Source organism: Apaloderma vittatum, unplaced genomic scaffold, assembly GCF_000703405.1.
Source record: "Apaloderma vittatum isolate BGI_N311 unplaced genomic scaffold, ASM70340v1 Scaffold40859, whole genome shotgun sequence".
NCBI lineage: Eukaryota > Metazoa > Chordata > Aves > Trogoniformes > Trogonidae > Apaloderma > Apaloderma vittatum.
The window spans coordinates 1-13,235 of record NW_009736570.1 but is presented as its reverse complement, the minus strand read 5'-3'; the positions used below and the strand labels follow the sequence as shown (position 1 = coordinate 13,235).

The 13,235-nt window shown below is 36.7% G+C and overlaps 1 protein-coding gene across 1 annotated transcript; it reads right to left on the bottom strand.

The window, feature by feature from the left end:
* Positions 1-348: 348 nt before the first annotated feature.
* CCDC73 (coiled-coil domain containing 73) lies at positions 349-13,128 on the bottom strand (the record flags this gene model as incomplete). Its single annotated transcript, XM_009877010.1, is given in 7 exon segments — positions 349-555; positions 3,668-3,801; positions 5,811-7,313; positions 8,466-8,634; positions 8,927-9,121; positions 10,490-10,600; positions 12,982-13,128. Coding segments are annotated over 7 exon segments (2,466 nt in total), but the record flags the coding sequence as incomplete, so codon positions are not given.
* Positions 13,129-13,235: the final 107 nt, after the last annotated feature.

The following is a 13,235-nucleotide window of genomic DNA, read 5'->3' as shown; positions in this document are numbered from 1 at the left end:
AACAGTTGTAGCTGATCTTGCTGGAAAGCTGAGTGAGCAGTCTGACAGAGAAACCAAATCGAAGTATTTCAGCCAAAACTGAGGAGCAGGAGAAGGGTAACTTAAATAACTTTTTAATTTTACTTAATGGATATTAAAACATTAACTGGTGAACTTCTTATCTTTGGGCATAACCCATAATATGGATTTGATTGCAAAAAGAGAGCTAACGTTAATAGGGATTTTATCTATTTTTGAACATTAAAATAAAGGGCTATTCTGTATTGAACATCCTCTACGGGAATAACTACAAATCTGGTTTACAAGAATGATTTTTCTGTCTAGCTGTCTATCTCCTGCCACTGATCTTCACTGGCCTTCTTCATATTTTCTTTTTCTTGCTGAATGAAGTCTCTCCAAGTTCAGAAATTTCTCAATTTCTTCTATTTGGCTTTGCATAATGGAATTATGAAGAGAACAGTTGTCCTCATCTCTCACTGCACTTTCATTTCTGGCTCGTGTTACAGTCATGGGAGAAGTCTTCTGCTCATGCTTTAAAGCAGTATATCCTCTAACCTGACAGAATACAGAATTAGTAGTTAATAATCCAGTGAAATTCAGGTACAGAGGTTCAAATTGTTAGATTTGGCTGAGTATTTAGTAAGCAAGGAAACATGAACAGAATGGTAAATTGATCAGAAAAAGCATGTTTAATTTGAAGTGCTTTCCTCAGCTTTAATTTAGAAAACTTGATCATGACAAATACACTTCTATAAAACCAAATCTTAACGTAAGACTTAGTATGGAAGAGTAAGCTTAAAAAAAAAGACAACCTTGTACGAGGATGCAGATTAACAAAATAAATAGTTTAATTAAAGAGTTTAATGTGGCAATTGACATTTCTATTGCTGTGCAAGCATTTCATTAACAAACCCCAAAATCATGAGGTTTATAGTGTTAACTCCCTCTGCTTCACTGTCTAGATTCAAAAGCAAACATTAATGAATGCAAGGTCTGTAATAGGTTGGTTTTTTACATTAAAGGTATTTTTGTTCTCTGAATAGTTTTAATTACTGTTTGATAGCTACTTCATTATCTATCCGAATCAAATGCATATGGCAACACAGTAGGGAAGCAGTTTCTTGCTTGAATGAGTTCTCTGCTCGGGATCTAGCACTGGCTCTGGGGGAGGGCGGCGTGCAGGAGGGGCACACCACAGCCCTGTCACGCAGAGCCAGGCGGCAGCGGTTCTGGGGGTCTGTAACGTCACATCCAGTATTTGGGTTGCAGGCTAGGGTACTTCTCGTAGAGGCATCCCAAGATTAGGGCTTCCCCCTCTGCTCAATTATTTTTCAGTATTAGGCAGCTGTGCCCCAACCAACTGTAAGTCACAAAGTCTTTATCAGACCTGGCTTTATTTTGGCACAAGTGTTTGTGCTAAAACTTTCCTTCCCCACAATGCACAAGCATTTCTTGAAGTTCGGACAATAAGCTTCATGCAAGTTGTTCCCTTGGACTGTTGCATCTGTAACAACTTCACTGCCATGCAGCTGAAGATACCGATACTTCAGGTCAGTAACGGCTATCATCTCCATTTCAATGAGAAAGTAACTTCGTAATTTGAACAATAAAATTTTCAGCCTGTTAATTCTAGTGGTGATATACATACACTTGCCCATGTTCTTTCCCAGGCCCTCAGAAACAGATCGTACTTCATTGCAAGCCACTGGTCAAAATCTCTCTGGAATAGCACGTGAGACTGCATCTGTCCTGTACTAATAATCCAAGAGAAATCTTCCATTTAGGTCTTCCACATGTGGAAGTGAAATTTTCCAGTGAAATGAAGCCATGCTACGTTACTTGGATTATACTGAAGACAACAAGCATTTAGAACCCTTTGGGGAAGTGATTACAGGTGTGTAACAAATACATGTAGCATTTTACTGCAGTTCTGTGACACTGGGTTTAGAATAAATCTCAGATGTCAAACTAAAAAGCCTCAGCATTTTCAGAATAAAATACAAGTAAAACCTGTGTCTTACTGCCGCAGAACTAGGCAACTTAAGGGACACATAAGTGTAAAAAACACTAACTGCTGAATAGCATGACAGCACAGTTAGGGACTTGTGTTTAAACTGAGCTGAGAGTGCTTATTCCTCCTTACCTTGGTACTCAGGCATGTACAGACTAACACTTAAAGCGGTTCTTCATATACGTTTTACTAAAATTTTAAGTGCACCTGTAGCATTTCTTTTTAATTTTTAGGACTTTTTAGAGTACTGTACTTAGGCTGAATAAGGTTACCCAAATTGTAGAAGGTATAAATCTGCTGTAGTTCTAATCATACATGTTAGACAAAACAAATAAATGGGACAGCAAAAAAAGCCACCGTTGAGCCTATTTTTAATCTCCCAACAGCTTTTTTGCATCGGTTATAAAAGTGACAAATGTGAGGACAGAAGGTATTAGAATGACACCAACACAGAAGGGAGGGAGTGGTCTGCAGTATCCCAGACTGCGATTTCATAGACCACGTATTTGGAAAACAGTCTGAGGCCAAAGCAGCGCGGCGCTCTGCTCTTGTCCATCTCACCTTTTAGCCAGCATGGAAGGAGCTTTAGTTTGGAGGTAACAAAGTAGATACAACCACAGTGATAATGAAATAACAGCTTTGTATTAGCTGTAGATTAGGTATTTTAGTTCGCTCAGTTCCTGGCTCCACCTCCATAAGAAAAAGCAAGAGAGGCACAGCAAGTACCACCATTACTTTTGGTGAAAAATCCACCTCACTGTCATTCCCAAGTAGGGTCATATTAGCAAAGTTGAGTAATTTAAAACATTAGTCTTCTGAATTTCAGAGAATGTGAGTGCCAATGTCATTGTGAGCTGATTAAAGTCCCCTGAAGCCAGCCAACTTTGTCACTTGCAAACTATATACCCTGACCTCAAACCTCATCCAAAGATGACAGCCATAACTACCGGAGAAATGCTTTTGGAACCTCTTCTGAAAAGGAAAGGCCAACTGCAGTTGTAAATGATAGTATCGCTTTTGAGCAGTATGTTTACCATTAGGGCTAACAGAGCAGTTGTACCTGCGGAAGCTCCACTGTCTAACATAGATGTAAAAATGCGATATGAGCCGTTGCTAGTGCCATCCGTCATACAAGGAAACAATAGGTTTCTTTTTAATTCTCTACTTTTACACATTTTTGTAATGTCATCCTACTAACTATTAAGATCACTTTAAAGATGGCAACTGCAGAACAGAATAAACAGATAGGCTCTTATTCATATATATTCTGAACTTCTAGTCTTTCACAGATTCTTTAACATGTTCCTATCAAGCTATCAAGAAATAAACAATGTTTTTGTAGTTCTACATAATGCTTTTTTTCTTTTTTTTTTTTAAACTACTTTTACTGTAGGTGATGATTTTTGTCAGGGTACACAAACTACCTTCTTCCTCCCCTCCCAAAAAGACTGGTTAGCATCTGTTTGATTCATAGGCTGTGACTTTTTCCTGCTGCTTTCTATCAACCTTAATTGTGAAAAACGGTGCCTTGTTGCCCTTTTGATATTATTTTGGAGATTGACTCAGTCTTAAAGTATCCAGATGCGTACAGTTGTACAAATATCTGCGGAATTAGCTCACTAAGGTCTGGTCCTGCAGTGTTTTTAATTGACTTACATGTTCTGTGGGAAAAGAAGAATCATAAAAAGTCTTTGCTGTAGCATTCCTTTCTTCACTAGGGTCTCCCTGGGGGTCTCGGTGGATACTAGAGGTATTCAAAGTGTCGGCAGCTCTGTTAAAACTGGTAGAACCTGATTGACAAAAAGGAAATGGTAACAACTGCAATTTAGTCTCTAGGCACTAATTGTAACGTAACAAAATTTCTGGTTTACCTCTGATCTTAAATATTTGTTTTAAATCACTGAATCTCTGTTGTAGGCTTTTCCCTCTTCATTTTTTTCTTTCACATACTTTTGCATCTGTCTCTAAATATGAGGTATGTTTCTACTCAGATTAAAAATGTTTTATATAATTTCACATATTAAGTTAGTGACATTAAAATTGTGATTTATGGAAAATGCATAGTGATAATTATTCTGATAGTGATAATAAAACACAATTTCTGCCATCCTGATATCATATTCCAGGGATAATAAATGTAATAAAAATTCTAAATACTAAAGGTAGGAAAGGCAAGTAAGTAGATTAACCACAGCAGAGTATAAGGCTCCAAGCCTGCAGCGACTCTACGCACTAAACACTCACAGACTCCACTGAAACCGATATAAAGTGCCTTGCAAGATCAAAACATAAATGTACTTTCACAATTACCCACAGTGCAAACTTTGTGACTACACAAATGCCTGTAAATCACTGCTACAATAGTAAAATTTCTGTTTTGCTATGAAAATACATGTTACTTCATGGTTATGTAACAGTTAATTAAGACTACTGTCGTTTTCTCTTGGGAGGAAGAGGAAAAAGGTTATGAGCTTGTGTTTGTTTTCTTTTCTAAGAGTTTGCCAGGAACATCTTGCCCATTCCCAGTTCATTCCTCCATTTACTGATGTGGAGTGGCTGCTCTCTGGGAACCAGAGTTTATATATAAATAGCAAATTGTATTGTGGTTAAGCAGTTAAAGGGATTCCCTCAGATAGGCTTACTAAACTCTTTCACCAATGCCCTTCATCTTTAGGTCTCCCATATGGCTGAACTGTTTGTGCTTCAGTAAGTAAAATAGAATAAAATTTTAAAAAACAAAAATAAGGGTGCTGTTCACATGGATTCCACTCCAGGTTTGCCATTTTGGAAAATACCTGCAAACAAAACGCAACCACATATATATAAAGAAACGAGACAGCTTGTTTTGTGTCTCGCTGCTACAAAGCTAAGGGATGGGAGTCCATTCTGTGCTTTGCACGTTCAGGGAACAAAGCTCGTGAGACTGCATCATCAAAACCTCAAATAAAAACAACCCCCCTATACTGCGGATATAGCTCTTCTGCAAAACATCTAAGCACCCAAAGCTCCATTCTTCTACAAAAGTGGGTGCCTTCATTTCTGCCAGAGCCCCAGAGATCATCTGCTTTTTTAAGCTTACAGCATTCATTAAGGATAGAATCCACCTGTAAGGTTTATTTTGAAAAACGAAGGCACCACTCTCCAATTACTGAAGTAGAGGAACATCTCTAAACGTACTGGAGCCAGCTTACTGTGGAAATAGAGATACTTTTATTTACTTTGGTAAAAGACTGAGTTTAGAAATGGCAATTTTAGTAAATAAAGTGTAAGCTAGCAGCTAACTTTCTTGCAAAAAAAATCTAAAATATACACTTTCTACATTTCAGTAATGATTTAGAAACATGGAATAAAGTTCACATTTACTATTTTGCATATGCAAAATATTGCTCAGTAAATGATCACCAAGTGCCAACAGCAGATCAAAAAGCTCCCTGAGCACTTCTAACAGAGAGGTGTGTTTGCCAGAGCTTCAAAGAACATCAGCTTCTTACACGCATTCAGCACATTCAGATGGCCTTAAGTTGTACAATAAAATAAAAAAGTAAACTTTCTCTAAGCCTCATGCAAAGAAGCATCTACTGGTTAAAAAACTACCCTAATTTTTACACAGAACAAGGGCACTGACTCATTTCCAAAAGCTGCTCAGTGCTTTTTGGATATATGCAGAGCCCTGGTGGAGTAAAAAAGAATCAGAACATTTTTCTAATGCTAAACTTAACATACGGAAATATCCCATTTTGATAATTTTTCTAAGTATACTCAGTACATGCTTCAAAACATAAAAGCTTATTTTTCCTACCTTGTTCTGTTTCTCTTCTGTCAACATTTTCACTAAGATTTTGACATTGTGTTTCTGAAATAAACTTTGTGTTTTCCACTAAGCATGGTAGCTTCTCTTTCAAAAGGGAAGGTTCTGGGTAAGCTGAAGTCCATGTAGCCTGACCTCTCATTTGATTTACTCTCGAATGGGAACTGAAGTCTAAAAAATTTAAGTATACTGGAGTTTTCTCAGCTTTTTTATCTGAGGTTGAAAGATCAAAGGATGACCTTCCACTTATGTTTACTAAATTTCCAGATGTTCTCATGGGTAAAGAGCATGATTCTTTCAGGTGACCCTCAGCAAACTTCCTTCCTGGAACTGTACTATCCAGTGAGTCTTTTTTCTCTTTTAACAATATGTTCTTCGTTGAATGATTGATCTCTGGGGAATGTCCATTTTTGATGGAGTGTATCTGAACATCATCATTAACTCTTGTACATGGAATGAGCTTATCTGTACTAATTCTATCTATTGGGGTTTTTTTATGAGCAATTATTTCAACACCATCAGCTTTTACTGGAGATGCATCTTGTGTGTTCAAAGCACGTGTGTTTGTAGCATTCTCAGTTTGTTCAGTACCATCTTGTTCAGGTTGCTTGCTGCACACGTCATCCACATTTATTCCTGTTTTGGGGGGGCATAAATTGGAAGTACCCAAGAGAGACACATCATCACTGCCTGTATTATCACAGTAAACAGCTGGTAGATCTTGAGCATCAGTTGCTGGAACACCGGTACTCCTCAGTGCACTGCTTACGTTTCTGGCGTTGTCATCATAATTTCTGTCTTCAGGATCTATGTCTGTCTGTTTGAAAGGAAGCTTCTCTCTGTTTAAACTACTCAGATTTAACACGTTTTTGTCTGGGTTATGTAATCTATTGCCTACATAATTGTCACCATCCAGCAAGCTACATTTTTGATATTCCTTCTGAGAGTTTTCGTTAATATAAGGTGGGATGCCAAAACTTAATTCCTTAGCTTGGCAATTATCTGTACTTGTCTCACACAAAACATTTTTCTCGGTGCAAAGAACTGCTCCAGGCTCCATTTTGGGTGCTTCAGGCGTAAGGACACTGGGATTTGCTTTACCTGCCTTAGTACTGGTTGATTCACCTGTAGCACTACATGATTCTTGCTTGCTAGAATTGGTCTCCTGACTTCCATTTTTCTTGTAGGCACCTACAGTGTCAGCACTGTCTAAAAAGACCTTTCTTTGTGCGTGGCATGCTGCCAGCGGCTCAGTGCTGTCCTGTAGCTTTGCTTCTAAAGCTGCACTGTTTTCATCCAGTAACATTCTACACGGTGCACCTAGATTTTCTGCTTCTTTGCACTCTGTGACATGTATTTCTGAGGTCTGTCCTTGGGTAATTAAATCAGTATCTGTGCAGAGGGTATTCCTGGGAGAAGCCTCCCTTTGTTTTTCTTCATAAGGGCTAGCAACATTAACTTCATCCTTAAAATTGTTCTCAAGAACTAGTAAACCTGTTAGAGGAAGTGTATTCTCTAGTTAGTGATAGATTACCCAGAGGTTAAGTAATGCTTTGTTTTTGTAGTTTAAAATTTCCAAAGAGAGAAGACTATTGATACTGATTTTTCTTGTCTTGCATTACACGCACAAGTCTATCAAAAAGTTAGTGAAGATAACTATTGCATTATGGTAATTTGCAAAATATTTATAAACTGTTCAGACAGAAAATATATTAACATTCGGTAGATTTTTTATATGGCTTATAGTCGAAATATTTCCCAACTGCTATGTCAGCCTTATTAGTGAAAGGGGCCATTGTTACATAACACATGCTTAATCAACCATTGTGTGTCTACATAAAGTTTAAACGACTGGTTACTACTACAACTGTATTTGTCTTTATTTTTGGAACTGACATTTTTAGGTAAATGGAAAACAAAACAAAATATTTAGAGGACTCTGTTCATACCAGAAGGTATGTACTGTGACTTGGTGGGAGTGGGCAAGTGAGGAATAACAAGCATTTCCATATCACAAAGGTGTTTTCTAAAAGATACACTCGAAGGCTGTAAGCGTGGATCTTGCAAAGCTGCCACTTCCCGGTTAATAGAATTCTAAATTTCCACCTATCTTTGCTACGTCTTGGAGTCCAAGCATTAGAGATTCAGTGTATTCCTTTAAATGGCTTCGAAAAACGACTTACTAGAGTTACTGAGTACTTTGTATAGAAAAGCATTATGATTATCCACATGAACAGAGCTTCATTGTCCTCTGCAGTGCAATCACTCTTTTGGCCTTTTCTCCTTGTTTTATGGGAAAGTCCTTGGTTCTCCTTCCAAGTAGCTCTATACAATTTATAGTTCCTCATAACCCCTGTGCACTTCTTGAACTGGCATGCAGAAAGAGGATTGCAACAGCTTGTGGGGTTATGGCACACAGACCTTACTTACTGTCCCAGGACAGCCACTGGAAGCACTGTGCTTTCATTCACAGATTTCTGACTTTATCATAGATTAGTACTACTGACACCAAGAATTTTACTAGTGGTAGTACACAACCATTTAATTCAGGATTCAAGCATTCTCTTGTCATATACTGTATCTATAACCATTTATCCTTTCTTCAGCAATACTACTTATCTTTAATTATCCATGTAATATAATTACCTTGTTCTATCTGTAATTCCTCAGTGCTTAAAGAGCAGTCCATTGTGGTTTTTACTTCGATTTCTTCTTCATGTCCAAAATTACTGTCCTTTCTTATTATAGATTGCATACACCCATTTTCTTTCTGTACAGGCTGTATTTCACTGTCTTTTGAGTGTTCTTGACCACTCTAGCATAAGAAAGAAGGTTATACATATTTTAATAATTTACTACAGCTACTTATTAGATGTTTCACAAACAGAATTTAGTAAAGATAGACCATCAAAGATAGCCCCTATCTATTCTGTATAACTTTAGTAGTGAGGTAACATCTTAAGTTTCTATAAGCGCCCCTCTGGATGAAAAGGGAACATTCTCTGGGTACAGTAAGTTTTAATGAATCATTGATTACATCAGACCAATTTTTAGCTTTAGCAGTGTGAAAGGAAGATCAGTGGACATCAGATTAGAAAAACTGTCACGTCTCTCATTGCCTTGTGTTTTCACAACAAATGGAAAGTACTGCAGCTGTTAGAGACACTTACCTGCAGATTTTCCACTTGCTCAGAATGCTGATTTCCCTGAGGAGGATGATAGTCTTCAAAATGTCTATGAACTCCTTTAAGGGAACTCAGCTCATTTTTAATAGTGTCTAATTCTCTTCTCATGTTTTCCTCCTGTGATAATAACAAATCGCACAAACACAATCTTTACTGGATGTTCAAATACATACAACAGTGTTTTACAGGGGTAAATGCAAGTAAATCCTTAAGAGAAAGTATAGATGGTAATGATAAGAAATTATCTTCTAAATAACAGTTGCAAACATTCCTGAGAAATAAGCAGGGCCAGTTCCCATTTCTGTACAGTAAATGACAGCATAAGACTCTCCTAGGAATCTGGAGGATGAAATCTCAGGGCAGTGAGCATCAGAAGAGTTCTGCTCTTTTGCAGGTTCCCGGTTGCAGTCAACTCCATAGTGGCTGCACTCCAGAGAGTTAGCCTGAGACAACAGGATTAACAAGGACAACTTTGCATTATTTCCTCACAGCCTCGCTGAGAATTTCTCTACCAAATTTAAAACCTTTCTGACAGTAGCTGCCAATTATGTACAAATAAAATACAGACGACTAAACAAACACTGCTTAGAGTCTGGTTTCCACACACCAAACAGATCTTTCTTACTTGTAAACATGCATTTATTATTGCAGATAATTTTTACACCTACAGTATTTTGCTAATTATTTTGTATTAAATAATTACTGAAGAATTCTGTAAAAGTAATGAATTAGTATAAAGAATGGCAAATATTGAGGGCAAATCACTGTTCAGGCATATCCAGAGATGAATTCACTGAGAGGACATACAGCTTTTTACCTTTTCTTACCCCCTTTCACCCCAAAGCTCCCATTGAATAATTCCTCTTAAATCAGGACCTCTGCTTTAATGCAAGCCTCCGGTATCTGCACCTAATTCAGCCTGAGGTTGCTTTCTTTTTTTTCTCTCCTGGGCATATGGCCCTTCAGAGGTACCTTTAGTCTGTGTCACTTCAGTCTATGTAGGTTTATATTCCTTTTTTACTATATAATGGTTTACTAATAGTTTTTTCTAGGATACAAGAGTGCAGCCTAGAAATGCTGGTATTCTCTGAATAAGTTGTTTAAAAAATTGCCAATATTCTGAAAAATATATGAAATTCAACATACATTGAAAAGTGTTTCAGCTTCCATGTCTAGGTAATGGCAAGGGTGTAATTCTGAAATACTTGGATGCTAAATTCACAGTAACACCTAATATCCTGGCCCTTGCTTTACAGAACTGCAGGAAGTGCAGTGACCCTTTAGAGCATAGAAATCAACATTTCCCCTAAATCCACCTTTTAAAAGTATTCATTTCTAGAAGAGTCTGCATTACTGGAGAAGAAATTGCTTGGTTTTATCGTATTACTTCTGCAATATTTTCCTGGCTTTTAGGAATTACCTGAAATGCTTGATGACTATTTCAAAAACCTGCTAATATCCTAACATTTAATTTAATAAACCTACATCTTTTTTCCAAGTTCTTAGTGCTTTCTCATGCTCATACTGAAGATTAAGGAACTTTTCTTCATTTTCCTTTGCCTTCTCCCTTTGCAGCTCATTATCTCTTTCAAGGGTCTGCAATAAAATTAATTATCCAAAAAATAATCAATACCACATTAATGAATTTTGATGTGTTTTATGTTGCTTGGACCTTTGCTTCTAACATGCTGGAAGTGCCATACAGATCAGTGATAATGTGCCATCTCAACAATAATTTTCATAAATTAACAGAAAGGTGCTTATAGTTTAGCTAACAGGAAGCAGGGGGAGGTTATGAGAAAAGAAATGGCTATAAAAGGGTATAAAAACACTTGCCATTATTCAGATTCACTGCATAAGTTTTAATGTGCTGAAAAAGTAATATAAAGTCCAGAGATGAGAAATATGAAATGTAGCACAATCTAGACCCATTGTAGTTAAATAAAAAAACCTACTGTATACTCAGAGAAAATATTTTTATTTTTCTGATCAGTTTTTCTGTCCTAAATTGTTTATTAACCTATCTTATAAACTGTGTAAACTTTAAATTCTAAAACATATCTACTGGAACATCAAGTGTATGTCTGATTATCCTTTAATTTATTTTTATTAGATGACTGAAATAGGATTGCATTAAAGTAACAGTAATACTAAGTTTTATACTGTCATAATTGTACTTGAAACATTTTGAGGTTAACTCGGTTTTACTGTGCTAAATTAAAGCAGTCGTCTGTAAATCAACAGTAACTTCACACACATCTTGGGTACTGCTGGAATTTTTATGCTATCACATTTTTGAGTAAACAATATGGAAGGTAAAGGATTTAGTGCATCCATAATCTACTATACAGATGGCACAAATATATTTGATAATGTAAACATAATTTTAATGCATGTACTCATACGAACAGCTACAAATTTATGACTCTGTTGAGCTTTGAAAGTCCACTTGAAAATGTTATGGAAGCAAGGCAATTCTTTCTTACTTTATCTTTTAACTAAAAATGAGTCTACTTCTTCATTCACGTAGCTTCAACTTTAAAATGCCTATATTAATTTAGCTATAAAATTAGCATCAATATATAATTTACAGGTATTAACACTAAGGAAATCCAGACTATCTTGCATTTTTATACACATGAAAAAAGTTGTGCATAAGAATACAACGGATCTTCTCTGACAGATTATGTAATTAAAAAGATGAAAGAATCCAACAATACATTGTCTGAATCACCACACTTCGCTTTAGCACCATTCATCCAGTCCCAGGAACTACAAGTCCAAGGCCTCTTTGATGAACCTGCTCTAACGCCAAGGTTGCTTTTACTTGTGCCTCAAAGGCGACCTCCTCAGAGATGGAGGTTGGATGGAGATGCTTTTAAAAAAAGAACCAATATAAGAAAGAAGAAGAGGAGAACTCTGAAGATTTATACCGAGCAAGCGGGGCTGTTTAATTCCTAGCAAAATTGTAGCTGGTTTCTGATGGAGAATGTAACTCATCTTTAACCTTACTTGTTTCACCAAAATGCAAAATTCATATTAATTCATTCATTTGTGGCAGAATGCAAACTGCTTACATCTATTAAAAGACAAGGTAAAGGCTTATGTGAAGTGAATCTCTTTTCAATTTAGCATAGAAGCACTTACTTAGAAACCAAAGCATACATGTAAGCAGGAAGTTTAATTTGAAATTAACTTGAGATCCTAATTTAAAACCTTGACCTCACAGGCTAAGCACAGAACGGAGTAGGTGTGGCTAGTATGGTCAAAAGGTAGATAGTTATTAACAGTCCAACTTATGGTTGTACCTGAACTCTGCTCAGCACACCTCACCAGAACAGAAAGATCTTAATCTTTAGTGCACTGTAGGCCTATCTGACTGGTAACAGTTAATTTAGAATCTAAACTCTTCTGAGCCACTTTTAGATGCTCAAAGAGGAACTGGGGAACACTGCAACTCCACGCTCTCCAGCACGACTACTTACCACCTCTAGCAAAGTACGACAGCAGACAACACAGCAAGAAATGGCTAAGGGCTATGCTCTTTCTTAAACCTCTGCTCTAATAAAACTGGGGACAAGCTCGGGCTATGAACATCTGAAATCTGAAGTATTTTCTAGAAGAGAAATTTATACCTACATGAAAATTGTAAGAAACCAGTCATAAAATCATTTGATTTCAAAATATTTGAAAGCAAAATCCAATATGTTCTGCTTTTACCTTCCAAAAATGGCTGGTAAGAATGGCAATCATGACTTACTTTAGTGGAAGAATTAAAAGAGGGAAAAGATAGCCTGCACTTCAAGGTTCATGCTGACAGTTAAGGAGCTGAGGGAGCAATGGAAGTGAGGTCAAAAGTTCTGAAAAGCATTCAGATGTCTTTAACAGCCTCAGACTTAAAAAAAAAAAACAAAAAACAGAAAACCCCCAAAAATATAACAGATAGTAGCAGCTTTTTTAATCAAGAAAAATCTGACCTGATATTCTTCTTTCAGTGCCTTTAATTCACTTTCCATTCTAACATTCGTTTGGGTTATTCGCTGAAGCAGCTCCTGCACACATTGTAGAGAGCTGAGAATTTCCTTATCAATACAGATTGGGATATATGGAATAAGACTTTGTTCCTAAAGTTTAAACATTAACTATGCCAATCTAAAAGACATAAATTATCAATTTTTTTATTCTGCCAGTGTTTACAAAATATATATATATATATATATATATATAAAAA